A 27478-nucleotide genomic window follows, 5' to 3' on the forward strand; every position below is an offset into this window, starting at 1 on the left:
ACATCGTCGTCCATGCAGGGCCTCCAGGTCAAGGAGGGCACAAAACTGGAAGTGTTGGTGCCCATCCTCATTTCCAGGAAAGGCACTTCCTGTCCAGGCAATTGCCCCTCAGTCCGAGTCCTGGGCACAGCAGTTTCTCAGCAGGAGGCTTATCCTGCATGCGTCTGCCATCTCTGCCTGGGCCACCAGGCTCCTGTACCTGGCACTACCAGCTGCCCTCTTTCTTGGGGCTGGCTGCTCCTTGCCTCAGGTTCCAGGGCTGGGAACTCCTGCCTCAGGACCCCAGGCACCTTCTGTCTCTGGACACTAGCTGGATGGTTTGTTGAGGGAGAGCCTCCTCCTGCCACACTGGGCTGTCTGCACCTTCTCCACTGAGACTCTGGGCTGCACCAGGCTGGGCACAGTGGGCACACTCCTCTGGGGGGCTGACCGGCAGGGCTGTCACAGGCTATAGTCCTCTCCCGTCCTAGTTCAGTCATTGGGTCCACACCAGGTCCTGCTCTAAGTGGGACACAGCAGTGAAAGGGACAGAAGCCCCATCCATGTGGGCGTCCCTTCTGCGCTGAATGCTGGGGCGTGGGGAGGGTCAGTCTATCTAGAGCATCAGGAGATTCCAGACCCCTTCTCTTCTTCAATTCTGAAGGAAATGAGACCATTATGTAGAGGTTGCACCAGGGGCAGAGGTCGCAGGCAGACAAAGTCCACAGGTCTCTGTGCCCAGGCATGTGACGGGGTGAACCCAGGAATGGTGGAGGGTTATCCCAGGCAGGCTCACGAGGGTGTGAGAGCAAAAATGGCCCAAACGAAGGGCTTGTGGCTCTGGCTGCAGGGTCTGGAGCTGAGTGTGGCTCCTTCCACGTGAAAGGTAGTGCAGGCCACCCTGTTGAGACTTCCAAACAGGGGAGAGGCGGTGGCCAGCAAGAGCACAGTGCAGGTTGTGGTCTGGACCAGGAGGCACCGGGGCGTGAGGTAAGAGCTCAGATTCCAGCCTGTCGTAAAGTGGGGCCAAAGCAGATGGAGAGGCGAGAAGGAGAGTCTCACGTCAGAGTCAAGCCAGGGACGTCTGCAGGAGCACTGTCCACATGCCAACGGGGACTGCGACTATCACGGCTGGGGGCAAGGACCGGGGCCCTAGGAGCTCCGTGTCCATCATCACATCAGATAGGCCCTGAGGAGGCCACTGGAGTCCGAGAAGAGGCTAGGGCTGGAGCATGTGGCCAGGGAGGAGGGGAGGGTGGGGGAGGATGGTGCCCTGCAGCCTGAAGCAGGTGGGAAGTGGAGGGAAGGTGCTGCGCCCCTCCCCTGACTCAGGCAATGGCAAGGCCCTACTGAGGTGGATGGCGCAAGGCGTCCATCCTCTGGAGGAGCGCAGTATGTTTCTGGGAATGGGCTGATTTGTTTTTGTATTCCTTTAATAAGTATAGTTGCGACTTCTCATATGACCATTAAGTATGAAGGAAAAAACATGACTTTCCCAATTAATGCAACTCCTTCTAAAGCATAGATCTGTTTGCTCTAAATGCAATGATTCAGCTGTGGAGCGTAAACTGTTAATGTCTAATGAAAAACTCCCTGTATTCCTGTCAAGGAAGTTTTTGAGAAATTAAATTAAAATCTAGAGAAGAAAAATTAATGTTAAGAAGACAGATTAGTGCTTAGTACTGGGCGACTTGTTCCTGTGCACAATGGTTTGTGCTCTTACTCTTGTTTGATTAAAATTAATAACAAGTTAACCACTTGCTGTAACCATGGCACCGGTTCCAGTCAGTAAGTCAAGAAAGAATTGGGCTGGGGATGTGGCTCAAGCGGTAGCGCGCTCGCCTGGCATGCGTGCAGCCCGGGTTCGATCCTCAGCACCACATACAAACAAAGATGTTGTGTCCGCCAAAAACTAAAAAATAAATATTAAAATTCTCTCTCTCTCTCTCTCTCCCTCTCTCTCTCTCACTCTATCTTTAAAAAAAAAAAAAAAAAAAACATTTAAAAAAAAAAAAAAAACATTTAAAAAAAAAAAAAAAAGAAAGAATAGTTAAGGTATAGGCCAATAGTTGGGACATTTCTAACTATTAAAAGTTAACTAAACAGAACCAGCTCAAAGCAAAACTCGAACTGAAAGGAAAAATGCTTGCTTATGCATAAGCCAAGATACATTCTTCTATTCTAATTGTAGCTACGTAATATTATGTTTCTTTGAATAATGATTCCTGTTTTGTAACCACAAAGTACTGTGAGCCTGCCAAAATGAAAAGTATATATGATCAACTTCACAAGTAAAGATTGGGTTTTGGCACCTTCACTTTGGTGTCTGTGTTGTTTCTCCACCTGCCTTTCACCGACTCCTCACCATCCGTTCGTCTCCTGAGACCCCCTGTTGGAGCTGGACTCCGACAGGAAGGGTAGGGGACTGAAGTGCCACAGTGGGCAAAAGGGGAGGCGGGGAGGTCTGGAGGTGGGGGGGACTGTGAACACAGGCTCTGCATCTGCCCCTGGCTCTGGCTGTTGGAGGTGTTCAGAAGTGACCCTGAAAGGAAGCATCTGACCCATCCTACCAGGGAAAAGCAGACTGACCTCCCGCTGCTGCCCTTCAGGGGCTGTGTCCACCTGGGCAGGGGCCCTGCTGGTCAGTGTAGATCAAGGACAGTTCCATAAATGGAGCTCCACAGGCCTGGATGACGAAAAGCTTTGTGACAGTCACTGTCCCGTCACTCTTGTAAAAGCAAGTTAGCTGCAGAGCCAGGAGCCCCGTGAGTCAGCAAGACCACCTGGGAATGCAGGATCCCAGGACATGGGTACTGCCGACCAGCAGAGCTGGGGTGTCTTCTACCCATAAATGCTGTGGCCTTAAGCCACCACCACATTCTGCAATGACCCAGGGGCTGGTCGGAGATTCCTCTTACACTGGGAGTGTCCTCATCTACTCTCCCGATCCAGGGCCCACTGGGTAGCTCTCGGCTGGAGACACAGGCGTGATCTAAATGGCCTGGGTCCTGAGCTCAGAAATGCAGGCAGAATCCCTTTTCGGAGTCAGAGACCTCACACCCACCTTCTGCACTGGATACCAGCAGGGCTGCTGCAGGGAGGGGAGCCCCAGGGGTGGCTTCATGGCCGGCAGGGTGCACACCCCCAGCCAAGGCGGCGTGGAAGAGGTGGGCACCCAGCACAGGCCAGGGCGCTGGGACAGCGGGGACCTGGACTGGCAAGACGAGGTGGAAAGGCAGCCTCTCAGGCCCCGTCCTCCCTCGTCCCTTCTGTGGGTGGATTTTTTTTTTTATCTTTTCCCAGTTCCAACTTGGGTATTTTTAATTTTTCCTTTTAAGTAACACAGGCTCAAAGCCTCCCACTTTTCCTCTGGGAACATCTCAGCCATCTTCCCAGATGTCCTTGTTTTCAGGACGCTCTAAGTCCAGCTCTTACTTCCTCGTGGACCAGTGCCTGGAAGAGGGCCTCCCAGTTTCTAGGTGCTGCTTCTCGTTGCTGCTCAGGCCTCGCAGGTCCCACCTTGGGAATCGGCAACCCGAGGCGCTCTGTGGCTCTAGGCGGTGCCTGCCCACAGTTCCTGGCACTCGGGCCTAGGGTTAGAGCTTAGCAATGCAGCGAGACCCCGTCTCCACCCTCTTCCCCACCCCAGAGCTCCCTCACAGAAAGGAACCAGGCCCAGGTGGGTAAGTCTGACTGCGGCAGACGGCGATTCCAGGACAGGCCTCCGCACAAAGCTTCAGAGGTCAGGAGAGGAATGGGCAGGCGAGGAGATGGAGAGAGGCCAAGGGGCCCGTGGGCTGCAGAGCAGGGGCCAGACGTCCCCGCTGAAAGACAACATCAGCTGCCACTGGGAGGAAGTGACTGAGGGGGGCAAAGAGGGCTGAGGACAGACCTGGGGCAGCCACACTGGGGTAAGATCCCCAGCACCACACACCACGCAGGTGCCCAACATCTCCCCGCTGAGCTACGCAATGCCCACCATGTGGGGGCAGTGGATCTGCAGTGTGGTGACAGAAAACTGTGGGACGGACTCCAGGAGGGCTTCCAGATCTCCCGAGAGGCCAGGGCAGCATTGTCTAGCTGTGGGCTCTGAGGCCTCGAGTCGTCAGGGCCAGCCAGGGCACTCCTGACTAGAAGCACAGGCCTGGCCCTGCAGGAGCCGGCCCTCCAGGAGAAGGGCTGGGAACCTGTTCTCTTGAAGCAGAAAAGATTCCTGAGGGTCAGAAGGGCTGTAAACTGCTGCAAGAGCCCCCCTCCATGCTTCCCAGCACTCAGGGGTGGAGCAAACCCCTCCCAGGAGACTCCGGCTGGATGTGCATCTGAGTGGAGCCAGCTTTACCCAAGACCCAATGTGACGGGTGAAACTGAGGCTCCTTCCCGAGACCAGAGATGACCCCTCTCCACTGCTCTCCTGCTGTAAGACCCAGTTCCAGAGCCAGATGTCCCTGGGATGAGGATCAACTTTGTCCTCGTCCTGGCTGAAATGACAGGAGCCCCCACAGGCATGCAGTGACTGGGCCCAGGCCCTCACCAGGGTGGTCCAGGGGGCAGTGGCGCCCACCATGAGGAACAGAGCTGCCGTGCCCAGTTCATTCCTAACCAGAACTCTAACCTCGTCTCCTGTCCTAGTTTTAAGGGCCCTTCCCAGTCATTAGGGAGGTCACAATGGGCAACTGTAGGGAAAAGGTTCCCTTCCTTCCAGCCCTTTTCAAATAGCTCCCAGGAGAAGGGCACCACACTCTTCCTTAGGTGTCCAGGATGAGTGTCCAGAATTAGGAGACAGCTCTGACCAGCAGAAGGAGCCCTCGCCCGCCGCTCCCTCCTCTCCAGGGCTGAGGTCTCCAGGAGCTCCCCTACGACCAGCACCCCAGCATCCGGGCCACGTGCCCCAGGCCTAGAGTTCCTCAGCAGGCCTGGGCCTGGGGGGCTGTGGGGATGAGGCTGCAGACCCCCAACTTCCAGGGAGAGACCACAACCTCCACTCATGTCAACAGAGAGGTGACCAGATCTGAGGGGCTGGAGGAAACACAAACACAAGGGGCCAGGAGGGCCGAGGCCAGAGGAAGAGCCAGCTCCACACAGAGGAGACACCTGAGGTAGAGGGGGGCCGTCTCAGCTGACTGCAGGCGGGACAAGAATTTCCTCACGATGGACTGGGTGAGCCCAGCCACGCACACCTGCTGAACTTCAGAGACTGGCCACAGTGCTGGGGGACTGTCCACCAGGGCAGCAGTTCCCCAGAGGGTCTCTAGTCAACAGCAGCAGCTCTGCACAGTTCTGGGGCCCTCAGCCATACCGACCACCGGTGAGGCCCGGTGAGCAGCTGTGGCTGTCCCGTGAGCACCTCAGGCCGCAGCAGTGTGCCCAGGGCACCAGTGTCCCATAGAGTATCAGTGCTGGCTGAAGACCAGGGATGGGGTGGAAGGTGCGAGTGAGAAAAGCCCAGGCTGGCAGGCAGCTGAGGGGTGGCCAGAGAGCTCAGGGCAGAATCCAGTCCCCGGACTTCCCAGCAGAAACCGTGGAATCCACAAGACGTGGAGCAGTGCCTGGCAGCCCCATGGGGAGGTCGACTCCCCACATGCCACACTTGGGGCTGGGGTTGTAGCTCAGCGGAGGAGCGTTCACCTAGCACGTGCAAGGCCCTGGGCTCGATCATCGGCACCATGTCAAAATAAATAAAATAAAGGTATTGTGTCCAACTACAACTAAAAAATAAAATAAACAAAATGTCACTTAGCCAGGACACGGCCAGACATGCAAAACTCAGGAGGGGCCCCGCAGCCTATAACCAAAGGACGTCCCCAGATGAGTGCTCCCTGTGGTGGTGACGATGTGGCCCTAAGCCCCAGCCCACCAGCCTGCCCCATCGGCCACGGAAGGTCAGCAGTGCTGTGGACATGTGAGGCTCAGGACGCACGCCCTCCACTTGGCAGCGACGGCGGAAGGCACCCTTGGTGAGAGCGCCACCACCGCACGTGGCAAGCCAACGTCCTGGCAGAAGGCTCACGGACCTCAGGTGAGCCACAGGAAGCCGAGGACAATTCCTGCCAATTCCAGCAGCTGGGGCCTGGGGTGGCTGGCTTGGAAGACGGGGCTGCTGCCCACCAGAAGGGGCTGGGAATGCTCAGGGCCACGGGGCCTCTCAAGGCAGAGCTACGCAGGGCCTGGAGCGCTCCTGTTGGAACAGCTGCCCTGTGAGAGACTAGTTAATCAACCCACCGACAGCCACCCCGGAGGGGTGCAAAGACAAAAGCATCATGAAACCGAGGAAAGGAAACACAAAAGAGTCAGATTAGTTTAAAAGAAAAAAACATCCCTCGAATCCAGGCCCAGCCTCCCACAGGCCTAGGACCATCAGTCCTAAAGCTGAAAGGAACCTATGTCGCTTGTTCACGGGATGAGGACCCGCCAAGTGCCTCCAGGCCTCAGAGTGAAGCACTGGAGCCAACACAAAGCCTGCTCCTGGGAATTCTTGGCACAAATATCAGTGTAAACCTGCACAGAGAGGAGCCACAGGGCTGGGATTTGAAGGATGAGCAGGAGTTCTCTGAGCAAAGAAAGGAGAACTTGGTGCTCCAGGTACCAGGAAATGAGAAAGCAAATGCACAGCACTGAGAGCGCCTACTGCACCTGAGGAGCCAGGAGGAATGAGGAGGAATGAGGAGGAATGAGGAGGAATGAGGAGGAATGAGGAGGAACGAGGGCCTCGGCACACCCAGGACGGCAGCGCCGGCGGGATCCCACACCTCTCCTCCAACTGGTTGCCGCTGCCCGCACCACTGACTACTTCCTCCAAATCAACTTGCTTTTTTTAAAGTTCACTTTAGTCCCAACCAAAATGTCAACATCCGTTTCTGAGTTCAGTCACACACATAAAAATATTACCCACTGTTAAGATAAAAATGCCCCTCCTTGAACCTGGAGCCCAGCTGCTTGGGTGGCGGCAGCATCCCCCACACCCGGGGAATCCGGGGCAAGGACTTCAGTCCTGCAGTGTCAGAGGCAGAATCTGTGCTTACTTGAAACAAACGTAAGCATGTTTAACTACCTGCTTGTCATAGCACTCTTCTCTGGGGACACTGCACCCCTGCAAGACCCTGCCCCTGGCCGACAGGCCATTATTAAAACTCACCTTGCAACTCTGAGGACCCAGGGTCACGTGTGACCATGCCCCGGGCTCTAATCAACCATCCTTTACTTCCAGTGTTAAAATGGGCACCCACAGTAGTTCAGCAATTTCTTACGCAACCTCCTAAAAGTGTAAATTCATAGTTCACTAAACACAAGAGCCTCAACTGGGTCAGACAGCAGCCCGGCTGCCCAGGGGACGCATGGGGGCAGCGACAGGGAAAAGGGGTGCAACCGGAGTGACCTCACCCTACCTCCATGCACGAAGCCGTGCAGGGTGCAATCCGAAGGCCCCACCAAGTGAATCAGGCTGGACTGGCTGTAGCTCACGGTGTTGGGCTCTGGAACAGCAAAGACAGAGAGGAACTGTAGGTGGACCAACCCCCGCGGCCCAGGACGGTGATTCTGCAGCTGCCCAATGACATCTGTGGGTCACTAAAGGTGTCCAACTGTGTCAACCTAAATAGGATTTCTCCAAAGGGAACTGTGGTCCCCAACAGGCCACATCTGCTGAAGGGAAGGCTCTCCAGGACCAGTGGCTCACAAAATATTCTCTGGGGATGTCAACGCCCCACATGGCCCTGCCCATGGGCAGCCAGCCAACGCCTCTTGGCTGTAAGGTGCCTGGATTGCACGTGGCCCTCCACTGGGATGTAATCAGTCATACTTCATTTCCAATTTTATAAAAAGCACCAAGCGTATCATCCGTAATCTACTTTGCCAGCCCCAGTCCCTGGACTGGCCCAGGAAGACGCAGTCCCATCTGCCAGGCCAGCCCTCCCACCCTCCTGTCCTCTACCATGCATGGCTGTCACCAAAACAACTCCAAGAGTGGCAAGTGCCTTGACGAAGCTTCAGTCACTCAATGCTGCTACTGAAATATCTGTAAGGGGCTCTACTAGCAGAAAAAAACGTCAAAAGGGACCATGAACTAAAATCAGTTTCCAAGCATGTATGAGTTTGGGGGATGAACCCAGCTGCTATGTATAACCATAGCCACAGTTTAAAAAAAATAGTCAAAATACAGTCCTATCAAGGTAGACGTCACTCCTCCGTGCTCTTTCCTCAGGAGGGGTACAGAAAACCAGCACAGAACCTGGGCGACCCTCTAGGCAAGGAAGAGCCTCCTCGGTCCAGTGTGGGTAAGGGGCTCAGAATGCTCCCTTTGACTAATACAGCGGGAGAAGGATAGAGCTCTCAGGCCACAGCCTGTCTTCTCTTCTTTTTAGTTCCGGGGACTGAATCCAGGGGCACTCTACCAAGGCACTGCATCCCCAGCCCTGTTTTGTTTTGTTTGTAATTTGAGACTCGGTCTTGCTAAGCTGCTGAGGCTGGCCTCAAACCTGCGATCCTGCCTCAGCCTCTGGAGTGGCTAGAATTACAGGCCTGGGCCACCAGGGCCCGCCACTGTCTCCTCTCCTGTGGTGAGACTTAGGGCCCACCTGGGTAACTCAGAATGTCCTCCTCCTGACTGTGACTTGACCCCACTGGCCAAGGCCCTTCCCCCACGTGGGGTCCTGTGCTCGGGACCCAGGGGTCTGGGTGTGCTCTCATCTTCTGGGGACACCATCCGAGCCTTGCCAGCTTCCCTCTCCCAGGAACATCCTGCACGCCAGGCCGCCTTTTAGGCCTCAGGGTCCGTCTGGTCTGCCAGCTGGTCTCCCTCCCAGGAGCAGAGCCGGAGCACAGGGTCACTGCTGGCAGTGTGTGCCCCAGGGCCTTGCAAGTGACAGGGACCTGACACTCTCAAGTGACCACAGACGGCCAGGCTCGTCTTGGCTATCACTGCTATGGAGCCACTCATTGTCCATCATGCCTAATTTTCCAAAGATACCACCCCTCCCCCAGTCCCACCTGGGTTCTGGACGGGCTGGACGATGTCCCCATTCCTCCACTTGGTCTCCATGCGCTCCAGCTTCTGGGCTTCATACCGCTTCCGGCCTTCCTCCTCCTGCTCCTGCCGGGAATACTGGGGAAACAAGGGGAGGGTCAGGCCTTAGGTGGGGACAATGGCCTTCCTCGAGCCTCAGGGACAGGGGTGTGAGGATTATCTGGCTTTTTGTAACTGGATCTACTGTATTTCCCGATGACATATTTGATAAGGAACAAATACAGAGTAGGTAAAAATCTGCAGTCCCAATCCCAGAGAGAAGCAGGGCTGCATGTGTGGCTCAGGTCCTTCCTGGAATCTCCCGTGAATACGTAAGAAGCTGTCATGCTACACACGGAGGCTAAACGTCGCTCCACCGTGACGTGGTTCTGTAACTGGCCTACTGTATCTGGCCACCCAGCCTGCTCCCCATCCTTCACCGCTGAGATAACACCACGCTGAGCACCCTCATCGCTCCTCATCTGTCGGCACCTGCTGCATTCCTGGAACTAAAACAGCCAAGTCTCAGGGCCTGTGTGTCCTGACCCTGGGCAGCTCTCCCCTGACAGGCCGCACTCTGCAGGGCACCCAGGGCTGACACAGACACGAAGCTCTTAATGGACCATAGGGGTTCTGACCCAAGAAGTTAAAAATTTAAGTGTGGCCACGCCTGTAGTCCCAGCAATTCAGGAGACTGAGGCAGGAGGACCACTAGCCAGGCCACCCTGGGCAACATAGCAAGACCCTGTCTCAAACTATAAAAAATAAAAGGGGTGTGGACGTAGCTCAGTGGTAGAACACCCTAGGGTCCAGTCCCCAGTACTGCAAGAGAAAAAAGTGTGACAGTGAATATAAAGTCTGTCACGCAGACCAAGGCTGCTCTGTGCTAGGCACCAGGACACTGGGTTTCTGTCCTGTGTTCACTTGCTGCATCCAGAGCCACCGCGCTCCCACCAGTGGAGGGGACATGCCACAGTCTCCCTGTGCTCTCCCCAGGACCCTCAGAAGGGCCTGGGTCCTGTGTGCTGGCTGCAGGCAATCTCAGCCCTTCATGCACCTCGCCCAGTGCCTTCTGCCTCTGGGCTGTGAGCCTGGCCCTTCCCTTGAGCCTTGGGCCAGCCTCCCCACTGACTACCACCCCGCCGACCACCTCCCTGCCTTCTCCTCCTCCTTTACTCACGCAGCCAGCATTTCCAGCTGAGCCGTGGGGGCCTCTGTCCCTGCTGAAGCCCCTATGACCTCTAAGCAAGTTCATCTCAGTTGCACCGAGACCTTTCTGAGGCCAGGTGTGAGCAGCTCCATGTTCCTGCTAATGGCCCAGATCCAACACTGAGAGGGTCCCAACGTCACCCAGGCTTGGTTACCATCCCCTTCTCCACAGAGGGAGTGCAGGGGGTTTGTTTGAAGGAAATGAGCCGTGGGGAACCCAACCTGTCCCGTGAGAACGCTTCCTGAAGTCTGTCATCCCAGGTAGCGACTGCAGGAGCAGAGTCTGTGCCATGTCTACCCAGTAAAATCGCAGGCTGAACACCCGTCCTCAGAAATGCCTTTCAAAGAGGTGGGAGGCGTGCAGCTCAGTGACAGAGCACCTGCCTAGCGTGCTCAAGGCCCTGGGTGCAATCCCTAGGCCCATCAAAAAAAGAAAGAAAAAAAAAAACTAGCTTTTTTTTTGTTTTTAAAGAGCCAACTGACATCTAAGCAACCCTCTCTGTGTCCAGCACACACCAGCGCTCTGTGGGCACGTGGGGAAACTGACAGGGCCAGACCTGGGCCTGATCCACAGGAAGAGGCCCAGGCTCTTCACACACACGGCCTTTAAATCTGGGAACCACTGGAACATTATTTTTAATACATATATTATTTTAGTTGCCGTAGGACATAATAACTTTATTTTATTTACTTTTACGTGATGCTGAGGATCAAATCCAGCACCTTACATGCATTAGGAGAGTGCTCCACCGCTGAGCCCCAGCCCAGTGCCCCCACGGAACATTTTAATGAAGGGCTGCCTGTGCTCACCCCGGGCGGCGGGGGGCTCATCAGGCCAAGCCGGCAGGAAGCAGCAGGCAGCCCGGCCAGAACTCTCAGACCAGGCTCCCAACACAAGGCAGTCTGACCTTTGGGAAAATCATGTCCAGCCCCCAAGGCCACTGAGGACTCTCAGGTCTGTGGTTCCTTAATCATCACAGCGCCACTGAGTGTTCCAATCACTGGGAAGGTACCACCACTGCCAGGCAAGCGCAGGAGGTACAGCATGGAGACACAGTTGTACCCTAAACGGCACTGCCCTCAGCCAGGAGCCAGGCCCGTGCGCGCTCAAGACGTCCACATGTGCACGTGGGTGTGAGCATGTCACACGTACGTCTGTTTAGATACGGAGATGGAGGCTTCTCTCATGAGCCGAGGTCGAGGTTACCTGTGAGGGGTGGTGGCAGGGTCCTGGCAGGGCACTCCGAGGCCAAGCTCCCAGCACACACGTTCCTAGAACCAGAGAACACGCAGCCCTGTGCTCCGGATCAGCGGCAGCCCCAACTGCGGGCTGGGCCACAGGTCAACAGCTCTGGGGCCTCATTACGCTGCAGCAGCCCCACCTGCAGGCCCTCCGCACCCCTCCGCCAGGGCCAGGGTGGCATTTGTGCTTCATCAGCCACACCAAAGGAGCTACGGGGCTCCTCAGGGTGTGGGGGGCACCCTGACTGGGCAAGGGACGCAGGCCAAGTGTGTGCTAAGGCCCTGGCAGTGTGTAGAGGGAACGGGAGCCACAGGCCCCTTGCCAGCAGCATGTGGCCCTAATGAGCAAAAAGGCAGCAACCTGGCCTCGCTCAGGCCAGGAGTCCCCTGCAGGTGAGCTGAGGCCTACGTGTGGCCTGTCGGCATCTTAAAGTTAAACCAGGTGAGCAACTGCCCGTGATCATGTGTGTATGTACCTGGGGGACCGAGGAACTGACCTGCCAGCGAGCACTTGGGAGCAGAGAGAAGGGCTTGGCCACTTCCTGGGGAGCTGCCTGTGGGCCCACGCCAGCCAGCCTCCCAGTCTTCGCCCCCAGGGCACACGCGTGTAACCGGGGCCACGTGAGACCCAGCCTAGAGCAGGGGGAGGAGAGCCACCAGGGAGGGTGGGGGAGGGCAGCACACTGGGCTGAACAGTGTCCCTCACATGTGACCTACAGCCTCAAAAAACGTGCACATTTTGGGAAAAGGGTTTCAGTAGAGGTAATTAAGAAGCCACACGCAGAGGGACAGGCCCTAAGTTCCACAACTGGTGTCCTAGGAAAGCCACGAGAAGACACATGGGGGGGGCAGGTGGAGGCAGGAGCCCTGCAGCCGCCAGAGGATGGAGGCGGCAGGACATGGAGGGAGGCCGCCCTGGCTGCACCTGGACTTGGGGCTCTCGGTCTTTGGAACTGTGAGGGAATAATAAATTTCTTTCTTCTAATCTATACTTTGGGGTTTTGTTGTTTCCGCAGCCCTGGGGATTGAACCCAGGCCCGGACACGTGCCCAGCAAGCAATGTGAGTACTGAGCAGCATCCCAGTCTACTTCCTTGAAGTCATTCGGCCCCTGGCACTTGGTCACAGCAGCCCCAGGACACTCACACACACAGGGAGGCTGCAAGGGGCTGCCTGCCTCCACAGCTCACAGGGACCCGTGGTCACTCTGCTCACATGGTATTTGGCGGGGGATGGGTGGGATGGAGGGTCACTACAGCCAGAACCTGGAGGTGCTGTCTCTGTTGTCACCACGTAAGTGCCAACTGACCCAGGCAAGGCCTACCTGGCCTTCCCAGGAAACACGAATGGGGTCTTCTGTTGTTAAGCTGGTTTATTGTTGTTATTTATTATTTTTAAATTTTTGGTACCAGGGATTGGACCAAAGGGTACTTAACCAGTGAGCCACATGCCAGACCTTTCTATCTTTTGAGACAGGGTCTCACTAAGTTGCTTAGAACCTAGTTAAATTGTTGAAGCTGTCCTTGAACTTGGGATCCTCCTGCCTCAGCCTCCCAAGCTGATGGCAGGTGTGGCCACCGCGCCCAGCAGGCGTTTTTGAGAAATGTCGCCTAACATGAAGCTGGACCCAGCGGCTGGCTACCCTCACTGGAAAATGCCACACCCAGGCCTTGACCAGCTTCACAGGGGCCCAGTCAGATAGAGCAGGGGCAGCAAGAGGTGTCAGGAGCCAGGCTCAGGGTGTCCCCACGGCCTTCCATCCACAGTGGCCACAGGGAGCTATCCCTCTCAGCTCTGGGGACCCAGGGCCAGACTGGGAGCTGGGGAAGACCCCACCTGTGGGACCCACAGAGCAGAGGGCACCGAGAAAGGAACGGGGGGTGGCGTCAGGGTCTGTGGGCAAAGGAGCAGGCGCAACTACAGACAGTCTGGCTCTCAGCTGGCCGCTCTGTCGGTCTGCAGCACTGGGGAGGCCCAGGGCCTGGTGTGTGCTGGGCAAGGGCTCCACCACTGAGCTACACCCCCAGCCCTCTTCACTGAATCCTGAGATAGCGTCTTGCTAAGCTGTTGAGGCTGACCTCCAATTTGCCATCCCCCTGCCTCAGCCTCCTGGGTCACTGCGATTACAGATATACACCATCATGTCCCCCCACTCAGTTTACCATTTCTTTTTTTTTTTTAATTTATTTTTTTTAAATATTTATTTTTTAGGTGTAGATGGACACAACACAATGCCCCCATTTTTATGTGGTGCTGAGGATCGAACCCGGGTCCCGCCCATGCGAGGAGCGCTCTACCACTGAGCCACGGCCCCAGCCCTCAATTTATCATTTCTGAAAGTGGATTCCATATAAATCTCCACTGCAGAACGAAGTCTGGGGCTGGGGCTATAGCTCAGTTGGTAGAGTGCTTGCCTTGCATGCACAAGGCCCTGGGTTCAATCCCTAGCACCACAAAAAAAATAAAATAAAAAATAAAAAAAAAGAAAGAAGTTTGCAGCCGAGCAGACACTGATGAGCCTGAGGGTCTTGGCCTCTTCCTGAGGGCAGCAAACAGGCCTAAGACCTTCATAGGTCAAGCCTCAGAGTTCTTAGTTACAGGTGACCACAGTTCTAACAGATTCAGAGTCCAGGAGATGGTGAGGGGGGACAGCGAGGGAGTGGGTGAAAAATCCCTTCCCTTCCCGAGTGTCTGTCTCCCACGGTTCTGCGTGGTGAGGTGCACGGGCCTGCCCGCCAGCCTCCTGGGTGGCTCAGGAATGCACACGGATGGCCGAGCTGCTCCGGAGCTTCCCTGCCCAGCAGAACCACAGGGGAGGCCAACACCGAAGTGGCAGAGGGGAGAGACAGGGCTCCCAAGAGGGATTTGAGTCGTGGTGCCCTCTGCACGAGGAACCAAGAGGAAAACCAGCTCTGCGGGTCCTGAAACGCAGCCCACAGGTCCTGGCTCTTGGCGGGACACACAGCTCCTCGGGTCCCTGTTGTCAGCCTCCTCCCTGGTAGCAAGTGTGGCACAAAGGTCCTACGGGGGAGGACGTCCGTCCACGGGTTCTGGGCAACCGGCACTCACGTTCCCAGCATGAGGGGAAACACACCAACACCCGCACCCTGGCCTCCTCCCAACCACTGCCTCAGGGTAAGAGCCTGGGACCCCCAGGCCCAGGGCCTGGGTGCTACTCCCCCACGCCTCTCAGCTGAAGGGGCCTCCCACCATCACACAAGGGCCTCGCCTCTGCACACCTCCTGAGACAAGTGAGGGGCCACCTACCACGACAGGAGGCACCTCCAGGACCTTGTCCACATTCTTCAGCGACAGGGGCACGTACCACAGCGTAGCCTTATTGGTCAGCTTTTTGGTACCTTAAGAGAAGAAAATAATCTCTGAGAAGTGGGATGCATGGGCAGGGGCTGCCACCAGCCCTGGGCACCACAGAGCCACAGTGCCATCTCCTCTGGCCCCAGCCCACAAGGTCTTTCTCTGCCTCCTGGCCTGGGTCATGCCATCATGCAGCATGGTCCAGAGACCCACGAGCCATGCACAGAGGCTGCACAGGGCACAGCACTGCTGCTAGAAGCCCAGAGCCGCAGCCCCTCCCCAGGCTGCCCACCACGGGAGTCTCCCTCTCCAGAGGCTGCTTTCTAACACAGAGTCACACTGGTGTTTTGACAGAGGGACCGTCTGATTACAAACTTGTCAGAAGCCTCCAGGAGCCTCCCAGGCGCAGGAAGGACTGCCGGGTGCAGGTGGACCCTACTCCAGCAGGGTGGCGGAGGAGCCAGGCTGGGCCGACTCACCTGCTGGCTCTCATCCCCACCAGGACACACTGCTGACATGAGGTGTCAAAGTCCACTGAGGAGCTCAAAGTCCCAATGCCTGAATAAGCTGCATCTTCTGAACACTGTCCACCTATCCCAACATGCAGAGACTCCTGCCAGCCAAGGAACCCAGAAAGTCAGGCGGCCCACACAGACATGATGCAAAGCTTAGAAGACACACTGTACCCAGGCCAAGCGCCCCAGGGAGGGGCAGGCAGCTCACCTTGACGCTACCCCCAGGACTCCCTCAACCTTCTCTTGCACACAGACCCTGGCACTTGCTGCTGGCCAACCCAAAGCTCCAATCCAGAGCTCCCCAGTGCCTCCACATGGCTGTGGGCTGTGCACTCCCTTGGGGCACTGAGGCCAGCCATGGGCCCCCAGGGCAGGCAGCCTGGCTGAGCTGAGCACCATGGCTCCTGGCCCGCTGGTGCCAAGAGTTCAGAGACCACTGTCCACATCCCTCATTTATACAAGAAACCCCAGGCTGTTAAGCAGTTTAACCAGGGTCACATGGCAACTTGGTGACTGAGTGCAATGCAAACCCAGGCTTCCCAGGTCCCAGTTAATCACGTGATTTGTAAGGATGCCTTTAAAAAAGAGGCCCCTGGGGTGGGAACTGTGGCTCAGTGGTGGGGCACTTCAAACTCAGCGTGAGGCCGTGGGTTGGATCCTTACCACCACATAAAAATAAATACATAAATAAACAAAGATACTGTGTCCATCTACAACTAAAATATATATATAACTTTAAAAAAACACCCAGGGTAGCTAGCTCCTGGCTGGAGCGTGGCTCAGCGGGAAAGCCTGCCTGGCGTGCCTGCAGCCCTGGGTCCAACCCCCAGCGCCACAAAACAAAGAGTAAAAAGGAGGTGCTGCAACACTGAGAGGCAAGGTCTGGCGCAGGACTCCAGAGCGAGGGCCGGCAGCAGGGCCGGGGAGAAGCGCAGCCTGCCCCTGCCCTCTGAGGGGCCTCCCCAGCAGGAACCTGGGCTTCCAACACTCCAGCGAGGCCCAAGCCTAGCCCCAGGGCTCTCAACGAAAGAGGCCAGCCCGGTTCCAAACTCCGCCATCGCCATCGCCATCGCCAGCGCACCCTGCACACCCACACCACAGGGACAACCGCTTCCCAGGCTGGGAACCACAGCCAATGCTGAGGGAAAATATTTCCACCACGCTTTGACTGAGAGTGAATCTGACAACCTGCTTTTGGGAATAAAGATTTCCTGTTGGACGTGCCAGAGCCAGCCTGCTGAGCTGGTTGCCATGGAAACCCGAGTGGCCTGATAAACCTAAATGAACACCACAGAAAATACATTAATTGTACGTTTGCCACCATATCACAGAGCCACGGCCAGACCCAGAGCGTTGAAAACATGTCTTCCTGAGCCTTAAGAGCCCCCCGCCACTCTCTGGAGCAACCTGCAGCCATCAAGTCCCTGTATTTGGACAGGTGCTGGAGTGAGCGGGGTCTCAAGGCCGAGGTCTGGGGGCTGTGCCTGGCCTGCGAGGGGGAGCATGGGGTCCTGCCTCCTGGGTGAGGAGAGGGCCACAGAAGGTCAGGCCAGCAGCGCGTCAGCCTTTCCAGGTACCCACGTGCGTCCCCATCCCTCAGGGTCACTTGCCCATTCAGCCAGGAGTACCACCATGTGCCACGTGTGTACAACAGAGTCCTCACGGGCTTACCTTCCGGTGGACATGTGGGCAAAAAAAGACACGTAAGGACGGAGAGAAAGGCCTGGAGGAACAAGAGAGACCCCCTTGGGGTCCACAGGTGGAGAGACCTGGAGATGAAGGGAGGGCCCCGTGGTCACAGAACAGGGGGGGCGTCCAGTACTGCCGCGGGGCCCTGGAGCAGGATGGCCAAGATGTGGAGAGAAGCCAAGCCCCTCTGGGCTCCCAGGCCACACTGCCCCAGTCCTGTGCCCCAGGGAAGGGGGGAGCCTGGGAGGGAGAACCCAAGGTCATGGCCCCATCCAGAAAGCTGCCAAGTGAGGCTGGCTTCCTCCAAGCCCCTTTTTGTGTCTGAAGAAAACTCTCCAGCAGTGCCCCTGCCTCAGAGCAGGAGAAGCCCAGGGGCAGGATGCTGGGGACACCAGGGAAGGGACCCCGTGGGCTCTTGGCAGAGCCTCCTGCCCCTCTGTCCACTCTCACCCTGAAGCACGAGGGATCCTTAAGGACACGCCCATTGGGTGCTGTGTCCTGAGCCAGCAGAGCTGCTGGGAGTTGTGACCCAGGGCAGAGCTGCAGCCTCAGCACCACTGATCTGGAGCAGGACCATTCTCGGCTGCGGAGAGTCCTAACCTGCCTCTCCCCGTCCCAAATAGGTACCGTCCTGTTCACCGGGCCCAGGGCTGTGCTTCTGAGGCTTCCGAGACAGCCCGGCCCTGCCCTGCCCTCCATTTCTGAAGCCAGAGAGGGCCACAACCACCCACGAGGAGTAGGAGGACCAGGAGGCAAAGGTGAGGGTGGTCGTCTCCCCCTCTGCAGGACAGGCCCAGGAGAGGAAGGGCTGGCCGCCCGCGAGGCAGAGGGGCCCCACCCTGCGCCTGGCCTGGCCCTGTGCCACAGCCTGAAACTAGCACCCCAGGGTCCCTCTGAGGCCAGCATGCTGGGCTCTATTTGGGGTGTAGGACAGAATGAGGATGGTCCTCCTCCCCAGGCCTGGCTCTGCTGAGCCCTTCCCTGTGGTCCCTGGGTTGATGCACCCTGTTCCGATCACTAGCGCTGCTGAGGTCATTGCTCCTGGACCTCTTTCTTTTTTTGGTACGGGGGACTGAACTCAGGGGCACTCGACCGCTAAGCCACATCCCAGCCCTATTTTGCATTTATCTAGAGACAGGGTCTCACTGAGTTGCTTAGGACCTCACTGTTGCGTAGGCTGGCTTTGAACTCGCGATCCTCGTGCCTCAGCTTCCCAAGCCACTGGGCTTACAGGAGGATGGCACTCCTGGACCTTAAAGGAAGGAGACTGGAGCCGAGACAACCCTGCAGCAGCATTCTGCAGGGCCTCCGCTGCCAAGTAATGGGGGAAGGGCCTCCCACCCTCAGGGCCCTCGAGGTGGCCACAGAACACGCAGGGCTAGCACGCAGGCTAGCGGGGATGCAAAGGCGCCCTCTCCACCACTAACTGGTTAGAAGAAGCGTGAGAGCGTGTGAGGAGCCTTGCTCTCCTGAGGGCAAGAGGAAGAGGAAAGGGGTTTCCATGGTTACCAAGGCCACAGAGAAGGCTCTGCTGAACCTGAGGCAAAGAAAGGTTCAACCCACGGGCTCCTCACTAGGCCAGATTTCCACCCAGGCTGGCCTGACCCTCCCAGGGGCAGGCAGCGTCCTCCATCCAGAAGGGCAAGTAGGACACAGAGCAGGTAATGCCCCCAGACCACTCCCGTGCCCAGTCCAGACAAGCTGGCCACAGGAAGGCAGGGGACCAGGGTTGCATCTTGCTCTGGCTGCGTGGTCTGGCCCCCATCTGTATGACAGGACATGGGACCTGGGGGTCATGAGGGAAAGCAGCCGGCCTCCTGAGCCATCGTGGCCACTGCTGAGGCGTCTACATTCCCACCCGAGGTGGCACGGCGAGGAGCGCTGCGAGTTACCTGTGAGGATGTTCTCAGACATCACATTGACCTGGACCTCCACCGAGTGCTTGGAGGTGTAGGTGATCTCCGCGCTGACGTGCGCCACCTCCCCAATGCACATGGGAGACAGGAAGTCAGTGCGCTCCACACGGGCCAGGGCAGCCACACAGCGCTCCTGCAGAGACAGAGACAGCCCATCAGCCAGCCCGCCCGACTGTAAAGCAGCTCAAGGTGCTAGACGCACAGGACCCGGGAAAGCCACCCAGAGCAGCCGCTGGCCACATCTCGGGTCAGGCGATCGCCAGTGACATCTAAACTTTCTATCCTAAAGGCACATCACTGGGTAACACAACGCAGACATGCTCCTGGGAGACCTGGAATCTTCCTGAGAACAGGGCCTCGCTGGCTGTGCCGGCTCCCGTTCCACGCCTTCTGTCTAAGCCTCTGGGGGCAACTAGATGTCTGCTTTCACACTCCATCTGTCCCTGTGGTGGCAGCTCTTGGCAGTGACTACTTTTATCTCATTTAGATTCTATTTTTTCAAAGAGGCAGCCCATTCTCATAATTCAGATTCAGAAGGAATGAAAGGGTGCGCATTGCCACCTGTCCCCAGCCACCTAGGAGTCCTGAGGAGCCTACACTGACAGATGCACCTCTACACCACAAGATGGGTCTCTGAGCCCATGCGCCTCTTTCTTCATCTGCCTTGAGGGTGGTCCCATGGGTACACGTCACGGTCTATTCAGGCAGTTTTATTCCAAGGACACTGACCTCATTCACGAGAGCTTTGGGGGACACAAACCTTCAGCCCACAGCAGAACCCAACAGGCTCCCTAACCCTGTCCATGGTACCCCGCTGCAAAACTTTCTGTAATGGCCAAACAGAGCGGGATCTCTGCTGCCAGAGTTCAGGGACGGCCTGAGTCGCTCCCCAGGGTAAACAATGCCATGGCGGCTCCTTTCACCTAAAGATTTTCTGTGCTGCCATTATCTTCTGGGTCCAGTGGACCAAGATTTGGACAGACATTCCCAAAGTCTTTTTCAAAAGGCCAGCAGTGATCCCCCAGCCTCCGGTGCCACACACTTCCTCACTGGAACTAAGGGCCGACTCATGTTCACCAATGCTGGTGGAAGGAGAGTCTGTGTGGGAGCTGGCATCGTGGGCCTCATCTTCCTGGGGTTCCTCAGCACTGCAGGACTTTCTGCTGGAAACTGCCGTCTTCCTCAGGATGCTACTGGCAGGAGGGGGAGGGACAACGGCGCTCGCCACTGCACCCTTTTCCAAGGCTGAGACCTCAGGCAAGCTGCTGGTGGTCATAGGTGAGCAGGTGCAGGCAGTCCAAGCCCTGCTGTGTGGGCCACAACCTAGTCACCAGCTGCCTGCCCCCACCCGTGGCACGATGCGCGGCTGAGAACCACGGTTCCAGGGCCCACCACCAGTCAGAACATGCCTCCCTGGAAGCAGTCAGGGAACCCTGAATATAACCCTCTCCCAGGCGACTCTGTGTTGCTGAACCATAAACCTGGCGGGACAGCTCTCAGCAGGCAACTGGGGCTGTGCAGAAAACAGGGGCACCTGGATGAAGTCCTAAAGCCAAGCTGGCCAGGCAGAGCGCTTCCCCACTGACTGCAGGCGCCTGCCCCACCCAGAGCCCCACATGCTTCAGTGGAGGCAGGAATCAGACTTGGCCTGGAACATCCGCGTGGATGTGGCACCACCCTCTGGCAGGAAGCTGGAAGGACAAGGGCTGCACGGAGCCGCACAGGTCGGCACCACCTCTGGGTCTGGGAGCACTACTAACAGCCCAAGCTCTGCTGGCAGACCAGAAAACTGGCGCAGCAAGCGGCCGTTACCGGGAGTGCTCAAGTGAAGTCATGGTACAGACTTGCTCACACGCGCGAGACATGCACACATGCACATCTTGGGGACGGGGGCCTGGCACCTCCCACTCTGCACTTGTGGCTGACCGGCAGACACTGCAGCCTTCTGCACTCCAGAACATGGGTGGGCTGCAGACTCCATCAGTGATGGGTACAGAGCCAGCCACTGCCCTCTGCAGGCCTGCAGGGGCGAGTCGGAGCATCTGGCCTCCAGGGCAGGGTGGTCATCAAGTCAACACCACGTAAGTCCTGTCGGGTAGAGGCTCAGGAGACCCCACGGGGATGTAGTGGGGAGAAAACATCAGACCAGGAGGAGATGCTGAGACCCAAATGACCAGGGGTCGGCAGGGAGATGGGGGGACTCCAGGGAGCAGGGCCAGGGCTCCCGAGAGGGGCGGAGGAGGAGCAAAGGCTGCCGCTCTGCTCAGGTTGGTCCTCCAGGCAGAGCTGCAAGATGGAGTGACTTGTGGCAGGAGGAAAATCCAGAGTTCCTCTGCGCTGTCCCCAGGGTTGGACCCCCATGAGCCTTCCACACAGCTACACCAGGCCGGTGTGGGGACACCTGGTGCCTGCCCTTCCTTCCCTGTTGGGAGACCACCCATGAACCTTGAGTTTTGCTCTCTGGACTTAAAACACTGAAGAAGGGCAGGGGGCTGCTCCACAGCCGCGGGAACGAGAGTCTGTGTGTGTGGGGGGGGAGGCAGCTGTGCTATTCAGCACTTGGGCTGCTACGACTGCATCTGATGGGTGCAGGTGGCAGAAGTCGTACCCAGGGCAGCTCTGATGTGACTGAGCGGCTGTCTCCAGGACCTAGCAGGGCGCTGGACCCAGGCCAGACTGCCACCGACCGGTAGACCCAGAAATCAACATGTGGCCTGGGAACATTCACACTCAGCACGGTGTCAGGAGTGCCCTGCACCTCCCTGCTCCAGAACCTGCAGGCGAGGGCAGTGGCAGCTCGGGGAGGACCATGAGCAGTCTGATCAGCATCTGCCCCGTAAGTGCCCTCTGCTGTACCCCAGAAGCCAATCAGTGTCATTCTGTCACTGGGGAGCTGTGGACAGGATTCCCGATCTGTCCCAGGGCTTCAGCAGGACAGTAGCTTCAGAGACTGAGCTGGGTTCAAGGGCCAGCTCTGCTGCCTACTAGCTCGGGGATGTCGGGCAGTCTCGGCCTCTTCACAGGCACAGTTACTAAACGGTACCACCGGGCTGCTGCACAAGTTCTGAGTGGGGAAACGCAGTGCTTATGAAAGGCCCGGGAGGGACAGCGGCCACCCTGGCTGCACGGTACCAGGTCCGCCCCCAGGGCTGGCTCCTGCACCACCTCCATTTGCCTTACCTGCCCCCACCCCTGTGGCTGAGGGCAGCTCAGAAGGGCGGTTCTGTGCCCTCTGGAAAGGCACAGGACTTCTCTAGGCCTCAGTGTCCTCACAGGAAAACAGGATTAAGAACAAAGCCTTTCAGCTGACGGCAGGAACAGTCACGCAGGGTGGGAAAGGTCAGGCACAGGTGGGCAGAGGCACACGCTCTCTGCAGACACCTTCCAGAAGCCCACAGCATCCAGCGCCAGCCTCAGCCCTCTGGGCCAAGCACCCTGTGGGAACCAGGACACACACCACTGCCCTCGCAGGGGGCCAGGTCCTGGGGAGGCAAGGCTGCGTGCTGGGTTGCACAGAGACCGCAGACAGCAGAGGGAAGGGCCTGGGAGTACCTGGGGAAGAGGGCCTCAGGCGGAGAGAAGAGCCTGAGCAAAGGCCCTGAGGCAGGGAGAGCCGCAGAGATGAGGTCCCAGAGCTGGGGCGAGACAGGGACTCGGGCTTGACTCTGAGAGAAGGGAGCTGCCCTGCAGTGGTGTCCACTGATCCCACACGTGAAGGACTCTGGCGACTGCTGGAGCACAGATGAGGTGGGAGGTGGGCAGACTGCTGGGGTGACCTATCAGGAGGCTCACACCAGGTGGACCAGGCAAGGGAGGCTCAGAGAGGAGGTGACCTGGAGCTGGCCAGTGCTCAAACCAGGCTGCACCCGGAAGATAAGCAACATCAGAGGGTCACAGCGTGAGAAGAGGTGTCAAGGGAGACCCCAGGTTTGACCTGAGTCAGGAGGGTTTGCAGAGGTCACTCACCAGGAGAGGACACTGCAGGAGAAGTGAGCCTGGGGTCCACTGAGGTCGAGACTGGCACTGTGGTAGGAGTTGCAGGCTGGAGGCCACCACCAGGGCCTAGTGAAGTTCCCCAGTTGTCAGCCTGCAGCCACCTGCAACTAGAGGTGCTGGGCTGCCTGGAAGTGAAACCCCTCCTGAGCCTGGAACCTCTAAACCGTTATTCTGGGGTCCACCTGCCCAGAGGCTTCGCCCAGCCCAGTTGTCTGGACTGTCCCTCCCCTCTGCAGGCCTAGAGGAACAGGGGCTCCACGCAGAGCTCCAGGCCTGGACTCATGGCCCAGACCTATCCGACCCCTTGGGTGGCCTCCACCTCTCCCAAGGCTCAGTTTCCTCATCTGTGCAACAGGGATGACAAGAACAGCAAGGCCACCACATCTCCAGCCGTCCTGGGGATCACTGAGCTGAAGCTCTCCGAGCTCTGCCAACACTGCTGACCACGTGGTTTCTACAGCCTCAACTGCATGGGTGCCCCTTGTCTCCTGAGCCCCGCCATGCCCCAGTCCTGGGGGCTCTTCCTTCCTCATGTCACCTGCTCTTGCCAGGCCTGCCTGGGACCGTCTTTCTCTTGAAGGTCTACCAGGGCCTTGGCCCACTCCTTCCTGGCCTCCTGCAGGCCCATCCTCCTGCAGCCACCAGAGGGTGCTCTGATGTGGCCTGGTGACAGCCCAGCTTCTCCTGACCCCCCTGGATAGCACAAAGCCAACTGATCAGGTGGGCCAGCCTCCTCCACCAGGCCAGGCCCCCACGTCCACCTGTCCACAGCGCTCTGGCCTGGCACGTTCTGTGCACGCGGGCTTTGGCTTCTCCACTGGAAAACAGGGCCCACCACTGAGGGCTGAATGTGCGTACTACAGTCACAATGTCCGTGTTCCCCAAAATTCATGTGTTGAAACTCATGTTTTAGGAAGTGGGGCTTTGGGGAAGGGAATAGGTCATGTGGGGGGAGCCCTCGTGAATGAGGTTAGTGGCCTTCAAAAGGGACCGCAGAGAGGTTCTTCACAGCTTCCACCAGGAGAGGCAGTGGAGAGGCGGGAGAGCAGACTTCCAGGCCTGCCCATCCAGGCACAGGTGGAGGAGAGGCGAGGACGGCCCCAGAGCACTGCCTGAGGAAATCAAGCAAGCGAGACAAGAAGCTACTTGCCCTACGTTGTACCTATCAAGGTGTGACAGCATCGAGTCTTCACAGCAACGTACACACCTTACTGAAAGTTACTTTATCGTGGGGCTGGGGGCTGCAGCTCAGGGGTAGAGCACCTGCCCAGCACGCGTGCGGCCCAGGGTTCCATCCCCAGCACCACAAACAAACTTCAATGCTCCAAAGTGCTAATGATCACCTGCGTCTGGAGCAAGCCAGAATCTCTGCTGGTGGAGGCTCTTGCCTGTCATTTCTGACTCAGACTGGTCAGTGGCTGGAGAGGCTGCGGTGGTTTCTTTCTTTGTTTTTTGGGTGGTCCTGGGGATGGAACCCCAGTTCCCGCCCACAATGTGCATGTGCTCTCCCACTGGGCTGCAGCCCCAGCCCACCAGTTTCTTAAAACAAGACAGAAGTTCACCACATCAACTGACTTCGCTCCAAGGTCTCTGCAGGGGACAGGGGACGCTGCTGACAGCACCATACCCACAGTCACAGTCAATCCTCTGAATCCCTGCGGCCACTCCTCAACTTAGTTTATGTGACATTCTCAAGCCTCTGTCGTCATTTCAGCAGCGTTCCCTGCACCCTCAGTGGATTCCATCTCCAGACAGCGCTCTCGTAGCTCATCAGTAAGAGGCAGCTCCTTGTCCCTTGAGATGGCAGCAGTCAGGCCCCACTTCCAGTCCCCCTGCTGTTCCCACCGCACCTGCAGCTCCTCCTCCACTGGAATCCGGAAGCGCTGGATCAAGCCTGTCCAGACTCTGGTGAAGTGCTGGTGTTCTGACCTCCTCCCTGAGTACCAGATGCTCTTAATGTCATCTTGAATGGCGGGTCCTTTCGGGAGGCGTCCTGTTGACTTTGCCCAGATCCATCAGAGGGACACTGTTTAGTGTACTTTGCTGTGTGCAGTGCTGGGCCTCACGCAGGCTGGGCAAGCGCTCTGCGCTACTGATGGCAGCCACGGCCTTAGGAAATGTGTCTCTGTGATAATCAGACTTAGGAGCTGCACAGTGAGGCTGTTGGCAGGCATGAATGGACATCAGTCTCGCGGAGCATCTCCCCAGAGCCCCTGGGAGACCAGCGCGCTGTCGGCGAGCGCTTGGGAAGGACTCTCTTCTCACGCAGCGGGTTCCACGGTGGACGCGCTCAGCAAGCCACATGACAACAGGGACGTCACAGCCTTGGCCATTCCCTTTACGGAGCACAGGCAGCAGAGCTGTGTCACTCGGAAGGCCCCAACGGGCTTCACCTTCCCCTTGAAGTCACCAGCTGCCTTCGCCCTTAACAAGGAGTCACTGTCCTTTGACGACCTACTCAGGCGCTGACTTCTCCGCAGCCATCAGAGTCCTGGGCAGCACCTGCTTCCACAGAAGCTGCTCCGTCTACACTGGAAATCTGCTGCTGGTGCAGCGGCTCCATCAGCCGTCCCAGGGGACGATCCTGGGGACAACTCTGAGCTGCTTCACCGCCCTTGCTGCGTCACCTGCACCGGGACTGGTGGAGCCTCAGGAGCGACCTCTGCAGCCTCACCTCTCGGTCCCCCAAGAGGGAGAGTGGGGGCCTGGCTCTGGCTACACCTGGCTCAAGGGAACGCTGTGGCTGGTTTGATCTTCTGTCCAGACCAGCAATCAGGCTTGTGAAGGTTTGGATCTAAGAGGTGCCAGAGGCCATGAGTCAACAGCTGGGCCTACAGCCAGTGCTGCTGCTGGGAGGTGACAGAAACTTCAGGAGGGGAAGCCTGGTTGGAAGAGGTGGGGACGTGCCTCTGAGGGCTGTGTCTTGTCCTGGGATCCTCCCTGGCTGCCTTGGGCTTGGCAGTCCCCCATGCCACACCCTCCAGGCCCAAAGCAACTGAGCCAGTCTCCAGAGCCAAGACAAACCTGTCCTCCTCTAAGATGTTCTTCTCAGGTGTCTGCCCCGTGACAGCCAACACCTGACAAGTGGCTCTCAGCACCCCTCCCAGAGCGTCCTCCACCTGCAGAGCTCCCCAGCCCTGGGCTGTCTGGGCAGCTCCCCACGCCGTCCACTCCCACCATAGAGGCCACTGCGGAGTTACAGCTGCTCTGATTTCAGTATCGTTATGTTTCAAGGAGCAGGAAAGCCCAAGAACAGGGAGACCGCTGGTGGAACAGCAGCACACGCACATTCACGATGAAGTTTACCCACTTACACCACTTAGAGAGGTGCAGCTCATGGCACCCCAAACAACTGGACAGTGACACCAAAGTTCACTGAGCAGGCCAGGCGTGGTGGTGCCTGCCTGTAATCTCCGTGCCTTGGGAGGCTGAGGCAGGAGGATCACAAATTCAAGGCTAGCCTCAGCAATTTAGTGAGGTTGAAAGCCTGTCTCACCAAGGGATGTAAAATATATGAAAAGCCTAAAAAAGGACTGGGGATGTGGCTCAGTGGTTAAGTGTTGAGAGCCACAGTTTAGTTGGAATGACACCTGGCATTTTGCTAGAGGGAATGGTTGAAAGATGACCCTGTTCCGGGATTCGGGCGGCTCCAGGAGTTGGGGCTCCAGGAGTTGGGGCTCCGGGAATTGGGTGGATCCTGCTGGGAATAGGGTTGCTCCAGGATTAGGGCTGATCCTGCTGCCTCCGGCGCCAGCTACTTTGAAGTTCCCATTGAGTTCTCGCGGGGTTCTGAGAGAATTGGCGCGCGGAGCCCAGTGGAAGCAGTGTGTTCCTGGGAAGTGTGTGTAGAGGGCCGGTAGCGCCCCCCCCACCGCGCGCGCTGGGCCGGGTCTTCTCAGAGTCGGGTTGCTTGGGAATGCAGCCCAAAGCGGGTGGTAAACTCCATCTAAGGCTAAATACCGGCACAAGACCATAGTCAACAAGTACCCTAAGGGAAAGTTGAAAAGAACTTTGAAGAGAGAGTTCAAGAGAGGCGCCCATGGACGGTGCAGCAGCTAAGCACTCCTGGATTCAATCCCCAGTGCTAAAAAAAAAAAAAAAAAAAGATCAGGATCAGGACTAGGGTGTGGCTCAACGGTGGAGCACTTGCCTGGCATGAGTGAGCCTCGGGTTCCATCCCCAGCACCGCTCCCACTCAAAAGAAAAAAAAAAAGACCACTGACCACAGATCACCAGAACAGATAAAATAATGAAAACCTTGAAATATTCAAGAATCCCCAAATCGTGACACAAAGTGTACACATTCCCTCAAAACAAGGGCACCACAGGCCTGCTCAACGCAAAGACGCCCCAGCCAACGCCAAAGACACCCCAGCCAACGCCAAAGACGCCCCAGCCAACCCCAAAGACGCCCCAGCCAACCCCAAAGACGCCCCAGCCAACCCCAAAGACGCCCCAGCCAACGCCAAAGACACCCCAGCCAACTCATACAGAGAATGCCACCTGCAGAAGGCAGGTGATGGCTCAGCCCACATGTCCCTCTTCCACTGTGCCCACCTGTTCCCAGAGAACTAGTGGCACCCCCATGGGTCCCCAGCCTCTGACCTCACTTCCTCTCAG

General features: G+C 57.5%; 1 protein-coding gene across 5 annotated transcripts in view; it reads right to left on the bottom strand.

Annotated features, from left to right (window-relative positions):
* Positions 1-27478, bottom strand: part of Acot7 (acyl-CoA thioesterase 7) — a 90548-nt gene that overhangs the window by 31182 nt on the left and 31888 nt on the right. For all 5 annotated transcript variants that reach the window (XM_026386095.2, XM_026386097.2, XM_026386096.2 and 2 more), the window contains exons 3-6: positions 18839-18995; positions 14695-14786; positions 8962-9076; positions 7362-7448 (exon numbers count right to left, since the gene is read on the bottom strand). In XM_026386095.2, coding sequence (XP_026241880.1) covers positions 7362-7448; positions 8962-9076; positions 14695-14786; positions 18839-18995 — 451 coding nt within the window. The remainder of the gene's footprint in view (positions 1-7361; positions 7449-8961; positions 9077-14694; positions 14787-18838; positions 18996-27478) is intronic.

Source organism: Urocitellus parryii, chromosome 11, assembly GCF_045843805.1.
Source record: "Urocitellus parryii isolate mUroPar1 chromosome 11, mUroPar1.hap1, whole genome shotgun sequence".
Classification (NCBI taxonomy): Eukaryota; Metazoa; Chordata; class Mammalia; order Rodentia; family Sciuridae; genus Urocitellus; species Urocitellus parryii.